Raw genomic sequence first — 20,605 nt, forward strand, 5'->3', positions numbered from 1 at the left:
TTAATTCACTTGATGAAATATTACTGCCTTAAAAACATGAAGGCTGTCAGTGTAAACTTCATATAGCTTCAATGAAGAGTGTATAAGAAGCTGATCCATAACAGTATGTGATGGTGTCGGCAGTGTTGTAGTCAAGACCACCTAAACCGAGACCAGGTCACGAAGACAGTATATCAACACCGAGACAAGGCCAACACTTTGAGGCGTTGGGACAGAACCAACACCAAGACCAGGCCATTGTGAGTCCCACACTGCATCAAACACTCAAGATAAAATGCGGACCGTGCAAACTATAGGACCTCTTTTGAAATGATCTGAAAGATCCACTGTCTCATAAAAACACCCACAGAAAACAAATTCCTCTTCATTCACCTATTTATTTTTTGCCATTGAGAGGATTCTTGAAGCAATGAAACATAATATTACAAACCCCTAGACCACTTTAGTCAGCAATTCTGTAAAAACATGTTTACAAAAAAAGGGGCGTCAGATGCATTGAAATATACATTTAGCCTTTCTGAGTCAGCAAGTCATAAGCATTTCCTGTTCAGATGAACTCTGCCATCACACACACGTTTCAGCTCGCAGTGTGACACGTTTGGTGTTGCCTCACGGCCTCGAGCTGTGCCTGACTCCCTGTTTGTGGTGATCCTGTTTTACCGTCGGCTCACAAACGGACTACACCCAGTGTGTGTCTCTGTGTGTGTGTTTGTTGGGGGTAGGGGCAAAGAGAAATCATGCATGTACCTCCACGTGGGTTTTGTGTATGTGGTTGTGTGTGTGTGTGTGTGTGTGTTGAGGAGGGGATGGGTCAGTCTCCTGTCCCCATTGAGCCACATGCCAAGGGCCGTTAAAAGCCCTTTGTGCCTGCAGGACAGTGGAAAGAAGGCAGCCATTGGCCCTCGGATAAAAACCTGGGTGGGCGGAGGGTCTGTGACGGTGGGCCATCAAAGGCAGGGACGAAGAAAATCAAAAAGCCATCAGACTTGTTTGAGGGAGACGTTTGAGCTGCTCTACAGGACGGGCAGTATTTGCATTCCAGGGTTATTACTTTATTAAATCAGCAATAAAGCAATTCAATTACATGTGAGTTGTCTGGTTCGCAGGGTCATTATTCAGGAAGACATTTAGACCTTCAATCTAGCAATCTTAAAAGAAGACACCAGTGTTTACAGCATTTCTAAAAACAGAACTTCTCAGAAGTGCTTATCTAGTAAGCACATCAGCCCCGAAATGGAAGTCACACATCAGTCACGTCTTGAGATGACAAGTTTAGCTCGATCGATGTGTCATTTTTAGATGTGTTGACGTGAGAAAAACCATACGACCTAAAATGAAAGACGTGTGTCAACCATAAAATAGAAAGCTGTGAACACAGCAACATTTCCACAAAAAGCTGTAACCAGCTCAGAGATCAGTTCTTTACTGCTGGACCAACAGTCAATCACATGACAGCAGCACCTCTGAGTCTGTTATCACACACACACACACACACACACACACACACACACACACACACACAAAAGCAGTATTGCTTTCCTTTAAATGCACACAGTTTATCGTGAAGGTGGGAAGAAGGAGAAATGAAGATAGATTATTTTAAGGAGCAATAGACGGTCTGATTCTTTGGAGTTGGTTTGGTTACATTGCTCAAGGTAGAGGTAGTTTTTCGTCTCCAGTGGTGTGACTGGTCGAGGTGTGCAACACATTCACACTGCTGCTGCATCTGCAGGCTTTCTTTTATCTGAAACTTTCTCCCTTTCTCTGTTTGACCAGACTTGCCCTGCCAGCAGATCTCCTAGGTGTCTTGAAGAGGCCACTTAAAAAGAACTAAAGACAAGATCTGAGACATCTGGGGGGGGTGGGTCAACTAAATACCCAGATACTCACACATCTCCTCCTCACTGTACTGAGCTATTCAACACTAACCCCCCACCCTCCCCCCCTCTTTTGGACACCCTGAGAGCTGTGCTCTGCTGTCCCTTTCTCTCTGGAGCCCTGGCTGATGTCTGCTATCTCTCTTGCTGTCTGTCTTTTGCATGACAATTATTCCCCCAAGTCCATGGCCCAGAACAATGCTTGTATAGTTGGGGTTTGATGTCTTTTAAGCTATTCCCCCTCAGGTCGCCGAGTCCTGGAGATACGTAACTTTGTATCTGTGAGGGCAGAGACGGTGCTGACCGCCTGGTTATAGTGTGAGTTCATTTGTCAAACTTAGAAAGTTTGCAAGCTGGGAACAAGAGAGATACATTTGAGGTGTAACGCAACAATATATTTCAGCTGTACTTTGAGACGAGACTATCATATTTTTCTGGTGTTATTTCAATTCACAATTTATTGTGAAATAATGCATCTAGACCTCCTCTTGTTGGTAATTAAAACAGCACAATCTGAAAGAAAATAGCATCGTTGTTTATCACATGTCTCACCAGTCAGGTATCACTTCATGTTAAGGGGCCAATGCATTTAAAAACAAATCACATTGTTCTACAAGCTTCAAAATGGATGAATCTGATACTCATTCGTCATCTGCACACAGCACCTTGGTCCTCAGACCCGTTTTGGACCTTTAGGCCATATCAGACAGAAAGTCAATGTATATGGCCTCAATGGACTTCGGACCTGCAGACCAGGGTGAAACTTCAGCCTGGTGTTTGTTTCAGAGCACGGGAGGGGGGAGGAGGTGGGTGTGGGTGTGGGGCGGAATCTTGTTGAATCAAAGGGTTGAGACTTATTGTTCCAATCTGAAAAGGAGCTAATGGTCGACCATCGCAACTCGGGATCTGAAATCCACGGGGTGCCCCGGGGCCAGGTCGTACAATGGCACCCCCCCTCCCTCCCCGCAGTGTGTCTTCCTGCCGCAATCTGCAGCCAACGACTCGCGCTGGGGGAGCGCATCTGCACCAGTGCTCCGGCCATCCAGGCTTTTGAACGACCATCGATCAAGGGTGAATAGGAGAAGGTCACCTGAATGCTGTTGGTGGTTTTATAATTTAAGTCTCAGTTTTTTTCCATTCATAGTTTGGAAAGAAATGCGGAATCAAAAGTAACCACTATTTCTCAGTGTACCTCCGTGTACAGTGTACGTTTTACAGCTTGTGCCGGCATCCTCACATAGCTACTGCATTCAAAGTATTCATCTTGACAGAGCAGTTTTGAGACATAGCTTTTTAACTTCTTTTAAAAATCACACAAAGGCGTAGTGTGGCCCATCATGCAGTTCATCGCATCCTTTCCAAACACACTAGCATTCCAGCACTTTTTTTTCTTCCTTATGTGTTGCTCATGAGCTCCCCAAACATTCTCTAAAACATGAATTAGTTTGTCTCATATCTGATCGTTTCAAAGTAAATCATTAAGTTAATTTCTCTTCATCACAGATTACAATGCCACTTTATTTCATTTAGTTGAGATGTTCGTGATTAAAATAAAGTCAGGTCTAAATGCCAGGGATTTTAATATCAAAGCCATGTCCTTAAAGAGGAATAACTTAAACAAACCGAGCATTATAATTAATGCATGAGGTGAGCACGTTATAGTGTTACAACATGTATTTACAGGAGCAGCGACCCGTGCCTATTTAGCAATGGAAATATGTTTGGATTTTTTTCAAAGTTGACTCAACACTGTTGAATTATTGATATGTTTCTGTATAATGGTTAAGATAAGAAAATCACTTAAAAGGCAAAAGGCATAGTTGGTCTGCAGCAAAATAGCTTAAAGTGTTGGCGATGTGAAAACACGCCCACTACTTTGGGAAGAATCAAGGTCATTCACAAATTCACCATCAGCTGTGCGCAATTGTCTTCGCCAGCCAATGGGTGAAGAGATACGGCGATCTCCAATACCCGCAGCTGTGTGATTAGCAAAACTTGTGGAGCCGGGGCCCAGAGAGGAACGATTGAGCTTGAAGGTGCGGTGATTGGCGTTAAAGTCAGAACTTCATGGAGTAGGTCGTAGGCGTGTTGGTGGTTACGTTGCACCAAAACGGCAACTGCTGAAGTCTAGATTTTAGCATAATATCCCACCCACCCAAAAAACTGACTTTTCGCAGTGAGGTGCTGGGTTATTTTTGGAGACCTTCTCTCATCCCTCTTTGGTGTGTGCGTAAAAGTGAAACGGATGAGCAGGTTTAGGATTAGTCACCGCAAACTTTAACGTTTGATTTCGGACGCACGCTTGTTGACCGGTTCTCACGCATTTTGGAAGATGTCTGAAAGATCGCAGAGTCCGGAGTGCCAAATCAGGCCGTATGACTTCAGCCGGAGCAACCCTTGCAACCATGTTTTGGGTCATGAGAGTTCGGGCAGCCCTGCGTCATTCCAGCTTCCCCACGGCGTCCTGCCAGACCACGGCCTCTTCTACAACAAAGCCGCTTATGGTGGCATCACACCAGCATCCGCGCAGACCTTTTTTTCTTTCCCACCCGTCACCAGTGATTACAGGGGATCCGATCTTCAGGCTGGAGAGTTTGGGCAACCCAAGCACTGGTATCCATTCGCTGCGCCCGATTACACCGGCCAGGTACCCGGCGTAGCGGCAGCTACCCAGCCGACAAACCTGAGTCCCTCCATGGCTGAGACCCGGGAGCAAATCAAACTGCCCGAGATAAAGACTGAGAAGGACACCAGCAATGACTACTCAACGGAGATAAAGCTTCAACAGTACCCAACAGCGCCTGCCGCCATGTCCCATGGAGTCTTCTACTCTCCGTCCTGGAGCCCGTCCTTCTGGCCTGGGATCACCCACATTACACCACCCAGCAGCAGTAATCAAAATCCCTCAACATCCTCTGCATCGTCACCATCGATGTCCCCATCTCCTCCAAGCAACGGTCTTCCAGGGAACGCGTTTTTTGGCGTGAACACCAGCCAGACTGCCGCCGGGCCCCAGACGCAGAACCCGGCCTCCTCCACGCGGAGCAGCGGTTCCTCCAGCGGCGGGTGCAGCGACTCGGAGGAGGTAAGGACCGCCATTGAATCAGTGCTCCAATGATTGTGATTACCAATGCTACTTCAATCTCACGTAAATAACTAAATGCCACCTAGGCTACAAATGTGCCTCACATTTTCCATCGTAATGTTTTTGATTGTTCCTGTTCAGGAGAATCTTTCCACAGAAGAACTGGAGCAGTTCGCCAAAGAGCTGAAACACAAACGCATTACCTTGGGTTTCACTCAAGCTGATGTGGGCCTTGCCCTGGGTAACTTGTATGGTGAGTTTATTTACCATATGGAGATACTAGTTTGTAATTTTTTTTTTTTTAAGAGTTGTTAAACCCAGGTGATTTTAAATAACAAAGGGTTAAAATCAGACAATGCAAAGTTGAGAAATTGTCATTTCATTGCTGACATCCAGATCTTCATGGTCCACCTGTGAGCTACTCATTGTATGGAAGTCCAGGTGGACACCTTTTGGATTTCTAGTTTGGTGTGTAGATCAGATCAGTTCGGACCAACATCACCAATGAAAGTAGCAACTGATCTGGTATACAAGAAAACAAATTCCTGAAACAGATTAAGAGTCAGCCGTAGATTAATGTCACATCATTGTTTGGGCTTTTATTGTGATATGTCATATTTTGATGCTTGCATGTGCTTGTAGGTAAGATGTTCAGCCAGACAACCATTTGCCGCTTTGAGGCTCTGCAGCTAAGCTTTAAGAACATGTGCAAGCTGAAGCCCCTTCTTCAGAGATGGCTGAATGAGGCAGAGACCTCTGACAATCCCCAGGATGTAAGTCTGCTTCTCTAACATCTGCCGACTAGTTTACAAGACAACAGATGATCACCAAGCTCCATGGAATCATGGGTCTTTTCAGGTCTGGCTAACTTTCTGCTGGGCAAGCCTGGATCAAGACCCTCTACTCTTGTGAAGTGTAAAATGCCACCTAGTGGCCACAATTAAGCTGTTTAGTGATCACAAGAAACTTTATTTGACCCATGACCTCAATATGTGTCATGCACCGGGACAGTATATACAATACACATCTTCATAAATAAGGCTGCACTCAACACGGCATGACGGAAATGTTTTTCTTATTCGTCAGATGTACAAGATTGAGAGAGTATTTGTCGACACCAGAAAGAGGAAGAGAAGGACCAGTCTGGAGGGAGCAGTGCGCTCTGCTCTGGAGTCCTACTTTATCAAGTGTCCCAAGCCCAACACCCAGGAAATCACACACATCTCAGATGACCTGGGTCTGGAGAGAGATGTAAGTACAAAGAGATCCCATTTGCCTTTAAAAAAACTAAAAAAAGAATTATGTGTCTAATTGGTCACATTTTTAAAAGACAAATGTCGTTCCTGGCAGGTTGTACGTGTGTGGTTCTGCAACCGAAGACAGAAAGGAAAGCGCCTGGCCTTGCCACTAGACGAGGAGTGCGACGGCCAGTACTACGAGCAGAGTCCTTCCCTGCTGAACATGGTCACCGCCCCCATTCCCAGTCAGGGCTACCCTACTTCCAGCTACCACGGTGGCCCTCCTCCTACACTCTACATGCCCCCGCTTCATCGGCCTGACCTCCTGAAACAAGCCCTGCACCCCGGACTTGTTGGTCACCTGACTGGATAAACTCAGGTGCTCAAGTAGGCCGTAACCACAGATTGCCTTCCCACGCCTCTCTGTCCAACCTCGCCTAAAGCTGAAGATGAGCCTCTAAACCCAGTAACCAGATTGACCGATCGCATCGGCAGATCGTGGGATGGAAACATTCCAAGTGGGGAGGCTCTTCTACCGACCACAGCAGGGAAATGGATGAAAGTGGTTACTTGCTCCTGTTTCGGTGGCAAAACTTATCGAACTGCCACCGGCAGCATCCTCTTACAATGACCTGCAACTCCCAACAACTGCTTTGACTTCAAACTAAGAGAAATTTAAACTGAATATGCCTTGTTTTCTTGGATAATGCATAGTAAGTTGTTCACTTGGCTTTAATCATTGCAGGGTTAGAACAATGTCAAGTTGAGATTTGTACCAAATCTCATGGTCCAGTTGTTGGGTGAGAATGTGGTTGTTAATGCGAGCAGGGCTGAAGAGCCAGGGTAATTCTTCCACTATTGCCAAATCCTGGGTGGGTTTTCTGTGGTGCAGGCGAGGAAAGATCTCGGTTATCAATGGAATCGCATGTCAGGGAATTTAACCCAAAATCTCCATCGACAGTTCGGTCAATGTTTGTGCAATACTTTCTATGTTTCATCCGAATAGAGCAGCTGCAGTATTTGTCTGATCTGCCTCATTGAAATGGAAAATACAAATTTTCACATTTTTCTATAATTTTTGCACAACGTTGCTTTAGTATTGTTGAATATTATAACTTCTTTTTTTTTTTTTTTTTTTTTTTTTTTTTTTTTTTTTTTTTTCCAAGAAAATGCCCCGCTTGTATACTGAACACAGATTTTGGCCTTAAGATTGTTGATTATCATCATTGTTGTTAGCATAATTTGTGGGGTGGTGAGATTTCTCAGGGAAGGTGATTAATGACTTGTTACGCACACGTGTTTTAGCTGCTAATCTGCCATTTGCACACAATCAATATTTTTCTCTGTCTCGAATGAATTGTAGTGAGATTAGGTCTGATCTGACCCGGATCAATTATGCTGGCAAATTGTATTTCAATATCTTTGTTTTTATTGTGAAGGGTTTTTATGTTTATGAAATGTTGAATAACACTCAATACTTGTAACATGTTTGTGCTTAGTGGAGTATTCTTCTCTGATCTTGTTTTAAGCTTCTCTTTTTTTTTTTTTTTTTTTTTAAATACTTGGATGACTGTCATTTTTAGACATGAAGACATTAAATGTCATTTATTCACTCATCTTGACTATACCTCAACTGACTAAAGATGCCTGTGACTGTATTAGCAAGAACAAACTTTCAGTTATCAAAACAGTGAAGCAATTTTTATTTCTGTATTCTGAAACCCACTTTGGACGATGTCGAAGTGACAAACTATTTTTAACCAGTTACTTCAGTATTCTAACAATCTTACCTCATGAATCATTTTAGACATATTTACCAATGTGTGACTGTGCAATCACAACTGTTAGACTCAGTTTTTAATGTGACACATTTTCTCAACAGATTGCAAATGGATTGAATTATTTAATACGCTAGCTACAGATGTTTTCAATCAAACAACTGTAAATGCGTTTACCGGTACTAAAGAAACTGTTTAAACTGTTTTTTCTTCAGTAAAGTTTTTGCTTAAGTCCAACCCTTTTGTGCACTTGCAGTTTAATTAACCTACTCTTAAAGTCCATCTTAACTTATAAACAATATGAAGTAGGAGTTTGAGGAACTGAGTAGTGCTGACGTGTCTTTAATCTCAATGAGACATCTCAAAGTCATTACCCACAGTTACAGAAAATACCGTTTTACATTTCTTTGAGGAAGTTAAGCTTTGAGATCACAATTTGTCTATGGTGTTTCCCACAGTGAAACTGAAAAGTATTTTATGCAAACCATCATTTTTACTGGCGAGGGAAGATGGACATGAAATAAACAGGACATCATAAAATCATACACCTTTACATACAGTGCAAATGTAAAATGCCTGCCTGTTGAATGGTACAGTATGGGCCTGTGTTTATATCAGTGCCCTCAAAGTGTGCTGTGTTGAGTTAAATTTAAAGGAATAGCCACTCTCAATGGTATCAATCTCTCTAACTCTCGGGCAAGAAAGCGAATAAGCAAATCTCCCAAACTGTTACACTATTCTTTTAACCCTAGAGGTTGTTTGTTATATAGTGCTAGGGATATCAGTACTATGGTTCAATTCACTTTGCCATTGTTAATATGAAGTTGTTCAAGCATGTTAGTTGTATGCATATATGTACGTATACATGTTTCCACAGTGTCCTTGGGTGACGTTTCCTAAATCTCAAGGATGCTAATTTGTCTATGTGGTAAGTGAGCCACATTCATGCAAGCTCAGGAGTTATTGGCCCAGGCCTCTAGGTTGGCGTAAACTTTCTCCTGAGGTAAACTGTTGTACTGTGTGCAGATCTTACACAGCCTCTGCCTCCAGTCTGTGTACAGCTTCACTTTCCACTGATGTTTCCAGGTAAAATATTCATTGTAGCGTTTCTTGTCCTCTGCGAGCTCCTGTAGATACTTTCCTAAGTCTTGAACCGATGCAAACTCATCAACATGGATGAAAGAATTAGGTGGAGCCACAGCTTTGTAGTCGTCTAACGGTGGTCCCAGGACGACCGGCACCGCCCCGCCTTGGAAAGCATTCCTCCACAGCTTCTCTGTGACATAATCCTTGGTGACCGAGTTCTCCATAGCCAAATAGAAGTAGCAGCGAGAGATTGTAGGTAAGAGGGCATTAGAGAGGAGGGCTGTCTTTGTCCAGCGGCCGTAAACCGTTACAGGAACTGTGGCTTTGAGCTCTTTGTACACTTCGCTTCTCCTGTGATGGCTCCTGAAGTTGCTGATCACCCAACAGACCAGGAAGCTCTTATTCAGAGGGACTTCTTCAACCAGATGTTCTTCAGCCTCCTTTGGTAGCAGTTCGCCATAGGGTATTGGGATATCAGCATCTCTCCTGTAGGTGATGGTCATGTTGAAGATATTTGCATACTGCAACAAGTTTCCATTGTAAACAGGGGCCTCCAGGGACATCCAGGCCCACCTCTGGCCCTGTGGTCGTGAGAGGTTAAGGGGCAGCTTCTGCTGTCCCAGTGCCAGCTCTACGTTGTGGAACACGACCACATCAGCTGAGGGGAACAAGGAGCGCTGGTCCACCAGTCTACAGCGAGGGATGCGATAGAGGTCCCAGCACACATCACCCCTCAGGCTGTATGTCTTTCTGAAGGGCCAGTACCACAGCAGGATGGTGACGTTTCTACCGCTGTTCCCGTCATCGAAGGTGGTCAGATTTACGGCTTTCAGTGCCTGGAATCTTCTCGGCCATCCATTGAAAAGACACAGTGGTAAAACACAGAGAAAGGAGAGGAGGAGGCGCTTCTTCATTGAGCTGAGTGCAATCCTCTTACGCACCCCTCTTACGCACCCCTGTCACAAAAGGAATTAAGAAATATAGGATCATAAAGGAGCGATGATGTTTTGTGAATTTACCTTTTGTTAAAGCAGATGTTAAATCACCATATCAGTGATTTTTGCAGGTTTAGTTTCTTACAAATCACATAACATCACATTCAATGATTTTGCAAAATTTTCTGCCGTGTTTTAGAAATTTGGATGTACCTTCCTTACTGTTGCATGCATTCAGTTTCCATTTATTTCCATATGCTAAAAAAGAACCACGCCAGTAAGTTAATGCGTCGCTGACTTTTTAAATCAACCAAATACTACATCAGGTTTTCATTCAAAATCGACTAAAGGTTACCACTGGAGGCCCACAGACAGTATCTCAACACTTGCATGACCTGGCACTGACACGTACACAGGAAAAATAGGCTTCCATCTCAAAGGGAGATTGTCAGGGTGTGGCAGTCATGACTGTGTGAAGCAAATTTAGTGGAAACCAAATCATTTTCCTTCGGGTTACTGAAGGGTGAAAACACCTTTTTGTACAAACCATGCAGGTTTAGCTCCAGTCTGTGTGGACATCAGATCTTTCTCTAATTTACCAACAAAAGTTGTGATTGAAATGAGGACTCACCATCAGATACTTCCAATTACCGGTAGAGACCATGAGGGTTTTCTGCTCAACCATGACTCAAGAGAAACCTGTGTATGAGCTTTCTATAAGGACAAAAAGGAAAAAGCATCCATTCATTCACATCATCTCACAATCATTTACCACTTCTGTACAAACGTTTCATGCTGTTGCATTGAAAATATTTTCTGTAATGTCGAAGGAAAGAAAGAATGAAATTCAAAACAGTGATTGGCAATGATGACGAAATGCCATCTATTACTTTAAAATGCAATCGTTCGGTCACAGAAAAACTTCTCTCTTCTTCTAGTTGCTAGCCTTACTGCCGTACAGTGCGTTGCCTCTGTGGAATCTTAAGAAATAAGGGTTGTGCAAAAGATCACAGGAATTAAAAGAGTCACACATTATGTAAGACAAGAAAAAGGACATCTAACTGAACAGTGTGCAGATAAGGACCAGATGAAGACTCACGCAGGACTTGAGAAACACAAAGAACATATAGCTGTTAAGAGTATTACAAAACAAAAAGATATATATATATATATATATATATATATATATATTAGCAAAAAAACAACCGTGTTTTTTGTGTATTTGCATGAAAAAGAAATCTAAAAACAACATCAGAACACAGATTCTGTCCATAATTATATACAAATGTATTATTCAACCTGTGGAATCGACAACAAGTTGCTCTTAAAAAATCCTCTGTGTTTTTAGTCCCGTAGATTTGACATTTGTTAAAAAGGGATATATCAAGCATTTCCATCTGATACCATAAAAAACCTGCAAAGTTAAAGTTTGTTTTATTCCCTTACTTTGAAGACTTAAAATGTAACTAACAAGATCAAGAGAGGGGCGATTTGTCATGTATTAAGAAAAGTTAGTTTCTGGAACCTATTAGTCTACAAAGACAGCTTCATTTACACACTGTCTTTGTAGATAGCATAAAAATATCTGCCAGCAGAGGTTAGAGATTAAGACACGAGGGCCCTCAGATACGATGGGTTGTTCTTACAATCAGTGTTGTTCGAGTTAGCCTCTATAGTTGAGACTTCAAGACAATCTGTGAGCAGGATGTGGTGAAAGATTAATGATGGCAGTGGTACTGTTCGCCTCACTGGCAGTTGTTCAGCGTTAGAAGCTGCAACGCGCACATCAATTTACTTTCCACGCTGAATGTATTCATTCACCTGCAGTGAACTACTGTAGTATACGTATGTGAAAACAGCACATGTTAGAAGTCAGACCACATTGACCAGAGTGATTCATGTCAAAGAGAACCCGAGCTTCCTCCACTCACCTGATCAACGGATGAGCTGTCAGTCCACCAACCTCAGTCAACACTGATACAAGATTTGGTCGCTGCTGGTAGAAACATGATGCTGATCTTGAAGCGCTTACGAACCAAAAAACGCAGTCTCTTTGGCAACTCTCTAAAATAAACGACGGATCACATCAGAAGGCTTTTGCACACGTGTGCACTGACAGGAAAAGAGGAACAGAAAAAGATGTGGGTTAAACAAGGGTGAGCCCACACCATGTGAGTCATCCGTGTAGCTACGTTGTGGAGAATAAAATGTATGTATGTGGTGTTTATTGACCACACAAATCACACGTGGTGTTTTTTCAGTCAGTACAATGCACATGGCAGTGCAAAAAATACATTGTGGCAAAGGCACCGAATGGGTGAATGCTCTTTTTGTGTTGATTGTGCTCGTTTGATTCCTTTAAAGTTATACATTTGGTGTTAAGAGTGAGTGCAACAGGTGGACCCAAGCACCCAACACAACTGGGAGACAGATGAAGTTTAAGAGATTTATTGAAAAGCACTCGGGTGATGCAAAAGATGAGCACGGTGGACAGGGCTGAGGTTGCACGGGGAAGCAAGCAGGAAGGGGGATGATACTGAGGCAGCCAGTATCGGTTAGAAATGTAAGACCACCGCTGTAACTGATGGAAACATGTATTGAGCACTTGGAGGAAAGCCAGGGTTGCTATACTGCAGGGCTGATGTGGTTTGGGGCAGGCGAAACAGCTTGGCAGCAATCAGGAAGCCAGGAGCCGGGAGAGACCGACAGAGAGAGACAAACAGGGGACAACTGTCTGTCAGGCCGGAGACTGAATGAAAGAGACAAATCAATGGAGCTGACACATCATCCACTGTCATCACAGGCTCCAACGTCTGAAAAAGTCAACTTGACAAGCGAGCAAGTGTTGAGCAGTTGCAAGTCGTTGGACTGCATTTGTGCATGCAAAGCAGAAGTCTCCCTCGCAGGGGCGCTTTTTCGCTGGAGGATACTGTTCATGTGCACGCGCCAAGTCTGTGTATGTGCTTGGGTTTTGAAACTAAATAAAGTATCTGCTCCTTTGGAACATGGAAACTTTCCCTTTCAATCATTTCTTCTTGCTTTGCTTGGTCTTTTTCTTTGACTTTTATCCGTTTTAAACAGAGAAACCACGTTTCTGTTGAGTGTGTTGATCGCACACGGTGGTGTTGTTTGGACTACATTGACTGTGACTTTCTCTTTATTACAGGATCGTCACTGACTGATCCAATAGCCTCAAGACATTTAAGAAGGAACTTAGAACGGCTGCTTATCCAAACATCGTGCTTCAGGAATACCTCAGCTGTCATTCCACGGATGGTTTCGTGTGCTGGATTACCTTTGATGCCAATATGTCACCTTTGACTCACATTGGTTGACTCTCTGATAACTCCAATGCGGTTAGCAATCAATGTCGGGGACTTTGAAGTTTATTCATGTTTTTTTTTTTTTACTATTTCAAGATAGAAGTGCTGATTTCATGAGTGGGTTTTGTAGTTCTGGATTCAAAATTCTGTCAACTTTAATTGCTAAGATAGGCCAAGTCAATTCCAGTCTTGGATTTGTCAACTTTTTCAATTGCGCCATTGTCGCTTACCCAAAGGGAAATGCTGTTTCAACTACCGGTACATTTCCAGCATTGCTTTTCAAACCTGAAGGGGTCGTCCTCTCCGTTCAACATAAGTCTCTGTTTTACAAGATCATTCAAATTCACCGCTGAAATTTGATGACCGTGGATCTGTTCAAATTGTCAAACTTTGTCTGCATCTTCCTCCTCGTTTTCTTCTGATTTTGTTCTTGCAATGTGCAACATTGTGGGATGTTTCAATGAGCTCTTTCGACAGTCTTTGCTTACACGACCTTTGTTAACGCACCCAAAAAATATTCCATTGGCTTTGAAGCGTTCAACCTTCTCCTTACGTCTGTCATTGTTCAGTTCTTCACAGGCCGATGTTACGTGGTCATCTTCGCAGTACTTTCTTGGTTGTTGCTGCTGTGACTGGAGTCAGACTCGGTGCTGGTTCATCTTTGGTCACAACTCTAAAGCTACTCCTATATGCTGAGCCAGATTTCATTGTGGGAAATGTTGTCTGGTCTTGCTTGTCTGAGCTAAATTCAGACTGAGCGTCAAGTTACTCTCAGTCTGAATGGAAGCTTTGAGACAAAAGTTTGCATGTGAGATGCATTTAGCACGTCATTCGGATCTTCTGTGCATGAACTGGGCATACTCCTGAAGTGCTGGCCGATCTTCTGACTCGAGCGTGGGCCAATTCAATGCCTTGTCCAGGTAGACTGAAGCAATAAGGATATTGTTTCCAAAATATTGTTGCAAAGGTTGCTTTGCCTTGGTGTTCCAACTCTTAGGTTCCATATGTTGGCAACTTCTTACAGGTACCCTTGGCTGGCCTTTAGGGATCTAAAAATGAATTATTTTCAAGAGATCAGCATCTGGATTGTGCTTGTTATGAGCAACAGAGACATAAAATATGTTTTCCCTGTATTTTCTCTTGTACAAGTGTTGTTGCATCTTGAATCTATTCTTGATGGTTTCTTCAAATTCATGGAACTGAGCGACCCTTGTTAAATACCACTGTGCGTGATTGTTTCCTTTATTCTCTTCTGGAAGCAATTCTTAAATTGAGCATTGCAATCCACTAAATTCTCAATGAAGCTCAGTAAACACTGCATCGTGACACTTATTTCACATATTTTATTTGTTATTCGTAAGATAAAGGCTGCCTTTTAGCCCAGTGGTTCCTTTTTATCGCCTGCATCGCCACTTGGTTTTGAATTTTGATTGAAGTGTGTTTTACGACGCCTTACAGCCTGTTACTGTCTAGACGGGGAGTTAGCCAATTGTGAGTTGTATTTATTCAATCACACAATACAGCAGTGGTTGTTGCAGACTCACGAGATCTGCACTCTACCTTTCTATTAATATGGAATACTCGATAGTTTCCCTCTTGATGCTTCTAAAAACCATTCAAATGTAACAATCTGAGGAGGGAACAACACTTATATGCAACCTATGACAAGGCCAAGGAACATAAACACAGCTTTGCATTAAAGGCTCATATGTCTTAAAGATTAAGAAATACTGGTGTAGCTCATTGTCTTGTCCAATAGGTACATTGTTTAATTATTTTCTATGCCTTTTCTTTGTAGGTTCAACATCTTTTATTTTGCCTATTCTGTTTTTGTTGTCCTCATATATCCTCTAAAGTTCTTTGAAGCTGCTCAAACAACAGTGAAGTTCCATAATTGTATTTATACTGTACAACAAAACACATTGTATCATCACACTCATTATTTATGAAAGATTATCAGTCGGCTTCAACAGCAGCAGCATCAACAACAGGACATTTTGTTTTGTTCCTCTCGAGTGTAAACGGGGACGATTAAGTGTAAAGGAGAATACTTTTCAGGGAGATCTCTAACATGCCGGTACTAAACAGCAAATTACTTGAATTGACCGTCTACAACCTATCCCTCCAATTTGTGGATTCCACAGCACAGAGTCATAGGTGAATGCCATCACGCCCTAATGATTTCCTCTCTGGTGCATCCTCGCCTATCTAATGACATATATGTGATGACATATCTCCACCAATCTGTTTCTTTCTATTATGGGAGCTTTGCCTCTCCTCTCAGCTTGCTACATTGTTTTGCTTCATGTAAACTTGCTTGAGGGGTGTTTCTGCCTCCTCTCTCCAATCACTGAAACCTCATGAATACCTGCTACATGAGAGCAGTTTCTGCCTGTCATGAATGCGGAACGACAACTAAAAGTAGGCTGCGGGATGAAGGCAAAACAAACACTTCAAACTAAGAGGAAGACGGGGAACAAGCAAGAGACACCAAACTATAAAAACACTATTGATAACTCTATTTCTATAGTCTATGTAACGATTGATAAAGATAAAGGCAGGTATATATATATATATATATATATATATTATAATATATATTTTTGATATAAAATGATTCCAATTTTATGTTAACAGTTTGTGGAAGGCCTATTCCTGTTTCGACATGATAATTCCCGCAGGCACAGAGCCTTGCAGGTCCATTAAAACATTTGTTTTTTCAAGGTGTTGTGTGGCCTGCACAGAGCATAGAGCTCAACCCACCCAACACCTTTGGGGATGAATTGGAGTGATGCCTGCATGCCAGGCTTCATCGCCCAATCAATCAAATTCTATGGCTTTATTCTCATTTGTCTTTTGGAAAAAACACTGATATGGCTGTCACTGCCTTATTGAGAGAAAGTAACAGAAAGCAAAACAGAGATAGGTAAGGACCAAAGTGGACTGACTGAGACAGTCACAGATTGAGAGTGGAAGATTTCTTGCAGAGAATGTGCTGGAAGGCTGACAGGCTGAGAGGAGACATCCAGATCTGCTGGTCTGACTGGAAAGGCCAGAGGGGGTGTGGCCTGCTTCTCAGAGCATGACAGGTGTGGTGAAGGACAAACAAAAAACAGAAACACACGCACAGAAGGGAAGGGAGTGAAGAGAGGGAGAGGTGAAATACTGGAATAAAAACTAAAACGAAAGATAAAGCAGTGTTCTCGGATCCAGTGCTGACTGTGAGTATATGTATGCTTCAGTAACACATCTTACCACCAATTTCATTAAAACTGTGAAAGAGTGACGTGTGTGTGTGTGTGTGTGTGTGTTTTTGTGTGTGTGTGTGTGTGTGAAATAATGAGCTTGCAAAATAGTCCTAATTGCACAGGAATGTAAAATTCCAAGTCACAGATTTATTTTTCTTTTAATGACTGACTTGTTTTTGCATTGACAGGGACTGAAACAAGACCATTTTGTGGATCCAATAGATTAAGTGGACATTATGACGACGAAGCAGAGAGAAACAAATACGGATGAGGCCCCTAAGATTGAACTCTTTGTTAAGGTAAGACCTAAAATAGTTGTTATGTGTGGGGTGCAGTACATCTATTTGTTATTTATGTATATATTTTTTAGAACAGCAAACTTTAGGCAACCTTGCAGTTATTCAAATTAATATATAACTACATTTGTAGTTTTTTAATCTTAACCCACATCTTCTTTAGTAGCTACAGACAAAAACAAATGAAAAAAGATAATTTCTAGGTCAAAATGTGTCTGCTTTAATAATGTTTTTCATTAATTGCTTTCGTGTTTAATCTCAGTATATCCATCTCTTGTTATTTCTGGAAAGTATCAGAGTGGATACTGGTGAGCAGTAGAAACTAAAAAGAGGCCTGTCCAGTTTGGAAACCTGTGTCCTGCTCTTTGGAAAAATAATTTGTCTCCACGACAAATGCCTGTGACTCAACAACATCAGGCTGTACTGGGAAATGTACGATACAGCAGAGACACTATCTGAACACTGGGTTGTTTAATCTGGGTGTAAATCGTCCTCAACTCACCATTTCAAAATTCCTCAGCGGTTTGTTTAAAGTGTCAGAGCAGGCTCGACAAGAATACCTGTGCAGGATCTGCTCAGATACATTTCAACCCTGATGCCGGAACCAACTTATTGGTGTCCTATTTCAAAAACAGATGTTTTAACGTCAGTGTTTGCAAGTAATGAGAAGTGCATGTGTTCATAATGTTATGTCTGTTTGTCTGTCAGGCCAGTGTCGATGGCGAGAGTGTGGGGAACTGTCCTTTCAGTCAGAGACTCTTCATGATTCTTTGGCTGAAAGGGGTCACCTTTACCCTCACCACTGTGGACATGAAGAGGTGAGAACACATCTTTTTTTCTTTTTTTTCCCCCCGAAGTAAAACGTATTGGTTTTGTTTTTGAGACAGGTATTTACAACTCACAATATAATGTGATGAAATACAACAAGAAACAGCAACTCCCTTTGCAATGTAGTCTGAACAAAACTAAACATTTATGGCATTTGCATTGTATTATATTTCTTTAGGTGTTCATCTCATTGTTCACAACCACTATATTTTAAGGTCATTGCACATAAAGAGTTGATATAGGACATACAACAACGTTTGTTGATATAACACCCCAACACCAAGTAATAAATCAAATGTTCTGACAAAAAAAGAGAATGAAATCAGGTACCGTGGCAGGACTATAATAAGCCTGTTGAACGGCATGTCTGCCAATCTGCTAGTATGTGCGTGCACTGATTGTGTCACCTGAATCTACAACAAGCTGCAAGCTTGACAGCTGTAAGTACTAACCAGGCATTTGTTTACATTTATAATGATAATTGTGGGGGAGTGGCTTTGGCGGGAATTCTGAAGGGACTGGCTGACAGTGTTGCAGGCTTGGCGACATTCTTGGCGACATTTTAAGCTGCTAGCTACACTGGGCTTGGTTTTTCAGTTGCATATATTTTTTCTTGCTATATTTCTTCCAAACGTAGTTTTAATGTTCGATCAACAATAATGAAAAGGACTACGACTACAACTAATAATAATAACAATATTAACAACAATAATAGTACAAATAGTATGTAGAGAGTAAGAATAGAACAATAAGATCGAATTGGAAGATGTATCTTCAGTAAATTAGATGAAACTGTAAAGGAAATCAACCCATAAAAGTGAGGTCATTATGCCTTTCGTACTCCTTTGTCATTTTTGTCATTTGACGATCTTTGGTGAGCTTAACTTGTTTGTCGTTTGCTGTTCTGTTGCAGGGCACCTGATGTGCTGAAGGCTCTGGCTCCAGGCTCTCAGCCTCCGTTCCTCCTCTACAACGATGACGTCAAAACAGACATTAACAAGATTGAGGAGTTCCTGGAGGAAAAGTTAGCCCCACCACAGTGAGTAGACTATAGAATGTTTTCTGTCAAGTATTTTTCTTGAAACACATTAAATATTCGATTCAGTATTGCACTGACACACATTCATTCCACCAATGGCAGGTTTCCAAAGTTGTGCTGTCGATACAAAGAGTCCAACGGTGCTGGTGACGACATCTTCCGAAATTTCTCAGGATATATAAAAAATCCTAGTCCTGGAAAAAATGAAGGTAAGGGCATTAGTTGGATATTTCAAAAATAAATGTACAGTCATTTCTGTACATACAACCACATGATGGAGACCTCTCCACTCTTTCAGGGCTAGAGAAAAAATTTCTGTCAACTCTGGTTAAGCTGAACATGTACCTAGAGACTCCTCTCCCCCATGAACTGGACCAGAACCCGAATCTCACTGGGTCTTCACGCCTCTACCTGGATGGTGACACCCTCACCTTGGCAGACTGCAACTTGCTTCCCAAACTCAACATTGTCAAGGTGGGCAGATTTTAGCAGCATAAAAACTTCCTTTCCATCATTGGGACAGAGATCGACAAATTATTATTTTATGGATGAAGATTAGTTCTAAGTCATATTGTTCCAGGACTTTAAGTTCTGCTGGTGTCTTTTTGCAAATAATACAATCAAGCCCGTCTTCCCGCAGGTGGTGTGCAAGAAGTACCGCGACTTTGGCATCCCTGCAGAGCTGAAAGGTCTGACACATTACCTGGATAATGCCTACAAACAAGATGAGTTTTTTCACACCTGCCCAAAGGACTCCGAGATCCTCTTTCCCTACCAATCTGTGGCAAATTACCTGAAATAAAGCAGTGTAAGTGAGAACAAAGAAGAATAGAGTTGTGGGCAATGCAGGGAACAACAGAAAAAGGTGACAAAATGTCTGAAAACTGTACATGATTTGTTTTATTTGTGTCAAAATGAGAGTCTGGATGATGAAAATTGTTTGCAGTGGCATGTTCAATAATTTGCTTTCGTTATAAAGTATTGTTGTTTTCATCAATTGGGTTTCAATTTGCCAAGTGCTACTTCAAAGTTGCTTACAATTTGTATTTGTATTCATGTACTGTTGCATACCCTGGTTGTTCTTATGTAGATTTCTTATTTAACCCTAGCATGAGAACAAAAACACTGTAAATCCCAGAAAATATTAATGTTATGTCTTGTTGTGCATGCATATATTGTGTCTAAGTAAATACATGATGTTGATTGCAATTTATGAATGACATGTAGATATTAAATCAGATGCAGCTTTAGATTAAATATCATATGTTGGCTGTAGATAAGGCAGATTCCAAAGCTATTCTTTGCTTTTAAAGTGTCTTTTAATGGTACGTTTTTAAACTAAAAAGGAACATAAATTTGAAATCTTTTTCGTCACCCTAATCATTGTTTACAGTCTGTCGTCCTGTTTATTTGGTTTGTGCGTGTAAATGACTTCATGTGTCTCAGTAGTGACGCAGTTGTGTTTAACTTTGACATAAATGTAATCTAACTGAATGAGGACAGGGTGAAGAGAAAAATATATATTTTGACATGTTATATGTTAAAGACTATGTGAAAAAGTTTCATGTTGGTTGTGTGAATATTTGGTGAGTTTGCAATTACGTCATTAATGTGAAAACAATGTATATGTAAATGTCAAGAAATATGTAATACAGTATGTTTACTGGAAGCTAAAAAAATAAATGATATATCATAATAGTAAGTAATAAAATAATAAAAGCTTTTAATCTTACATTTAACCTGTATTGTACATTCATCAGATATTACTGATGCATTAATTAACAGCATTTAAATTGTTCAAGGTAATGTTAATTTTAACTACTTTATATACTGCTGTGTAATATATATTACTGTATAACCATGCATCATATT

The 20,605-nt window shown here is 41.5% G+C and overlaps 3 protein-coding genes across 3 annotated transcripts; 2 read left to right on the forward strand and 1 right to left on the reverse strand.

Annotated features, from left to right (window-relative positions):
• Nucleotides 1-4,209: 4,209 nt before the first annotated feature.
• Nucleotides 4,210-6,573, forward strand: pou5f3 (POU domain, class 5, transcription factor 3; the record flags this gene model as incomplete). Its single annotated transcript, XM_079289932.1, has 5 exons — nucleotides 4,210-4,962; nucleotides 5,104-5,215; nucleotides 5,605-5,735; nucleotides 6,049-6,213; nucleotides 6,313-6,573. The coding sequence occupies 5 exons, from the start codon at nucleotides 4,210-4,212 to the stop codon at nucleotides 6,571-6,573; spliced, it is 1,422 nt and encodes a 473-aa protein (XP_079146058.1).
• Nucleotides 6,574-8,487: 1,914 nt separating this feature from the next.
• On the reverse strand, nucleotides 8,488-12,055 carry fut7 (fucosyltransferase 7 (alpha (1,3) fucosyltransferase)). Its single transcript, XM_079289282.1, has 3 exons — nucleotides 11,931-12,055; nucleotides 10,631-10,713; nucleotides 8,488-10,020 (listed from the first exon to the last, which is right to left on the reverse strand). The coding sequence occupies exons 2-3, from the start codon at nucleotides 10,682-10,684 to the stop codon at nucleotides 8,932-8,934; spliced, it is 1,143 nt and encodes a 380-aa protein (XP_079145408.1). The 5' UTR covers nucleotides 10,685-10,713; nucleotides 11,931-12,055; the 3' UTR covers nucleotides 8,488-8,931.
• Nucleotides 12,056-16,443: 4,388 nt separating this feature from the next.
• Nucleotides 16,444-20,288, forward strand: clic3 (chloride intracellular channel 3). Its single transcript, XM_079289207.1, has 7 exons — nucleotides 16,444-16,543; nucleotides 16,759-16,869; nucleotides 17,575-17,684; nucleotides 18,608-18,733; nucleotides 18,836-18,942; nucleotides 19,032-19,207; nucleotides 19,374-20,288. The coding sequence occupies exons 2-7, from the start codon at nucleotides 16,807-16,809 to the stop codon at nucleotides 19,533-19,535; spliced, it is 744 nt and encodes a 247-aa protein (XP_079145333.1). The 5' UTR covers nucleotides 16,444-16,543; nucleotides 16,759-16,806; the 3' UTR covers nucleotides 19,536-20,288.
• Nucleotides 20,289-20,605: the final 317 nt, after the last annotated feature.

Source organism: Melanostigma gelatinosum (assembly GCF_949748355.1).
Source record: "Melanostigma gelatinosum genome assembly, chromosome: 18".
In the NCBI taxonomy this organism is placed as follows: domain Eukaryota; kingdom Metazoa; phylum Chordata; class Actinopteri; order Perciformes; family Zoarcidae; genus Melanostigma; species Melanostigma gelatinosum.

What these genes read in the sequence shown, in the direction of transcription:
- fut7 (XM_079289282.1), bottom strand. Translation starts at nt 10,684, where the DNA reads ATGGTTGAGCAGAAAACCCTCATGGTCTCTACCGGTAATTGGAAGTAT. An exon ending in GTAATTGGAAGTATCTGATG is followed by an intron (nt 10,021 to 10,630) that starts GTGAGTCCTCAT and finishes CTTTTGTGACAG; the next exon opens with GGGTGCGTAAGAGGGGTGCG.
- clic3 (XM_079289207.1), top strand. Translation starts at nt 16,807, where the DNA reads ATGACGACGAAGCAGAGAGAAACAAATACGGATGAGGCCCCTAAGATT. An exon ending in ACCACTGTGGACATGAAGAG is followed by an intron (nt 17,685 to 18,607) that starts GTGAGAACACAT and finishes GTTCTGTTGCAG; the next exon opens with GGCACCTGATGTGCTGAAGG. An exon ending in GAAAAGTTAGCCCCACCACA is followed by an intron (nt 18,734 to 18,835) that starts GTGAGTAGACTA and finishes CACCAATGGCAG; the next exon opens with GTTTCCAAAGTTGTGCTGTC.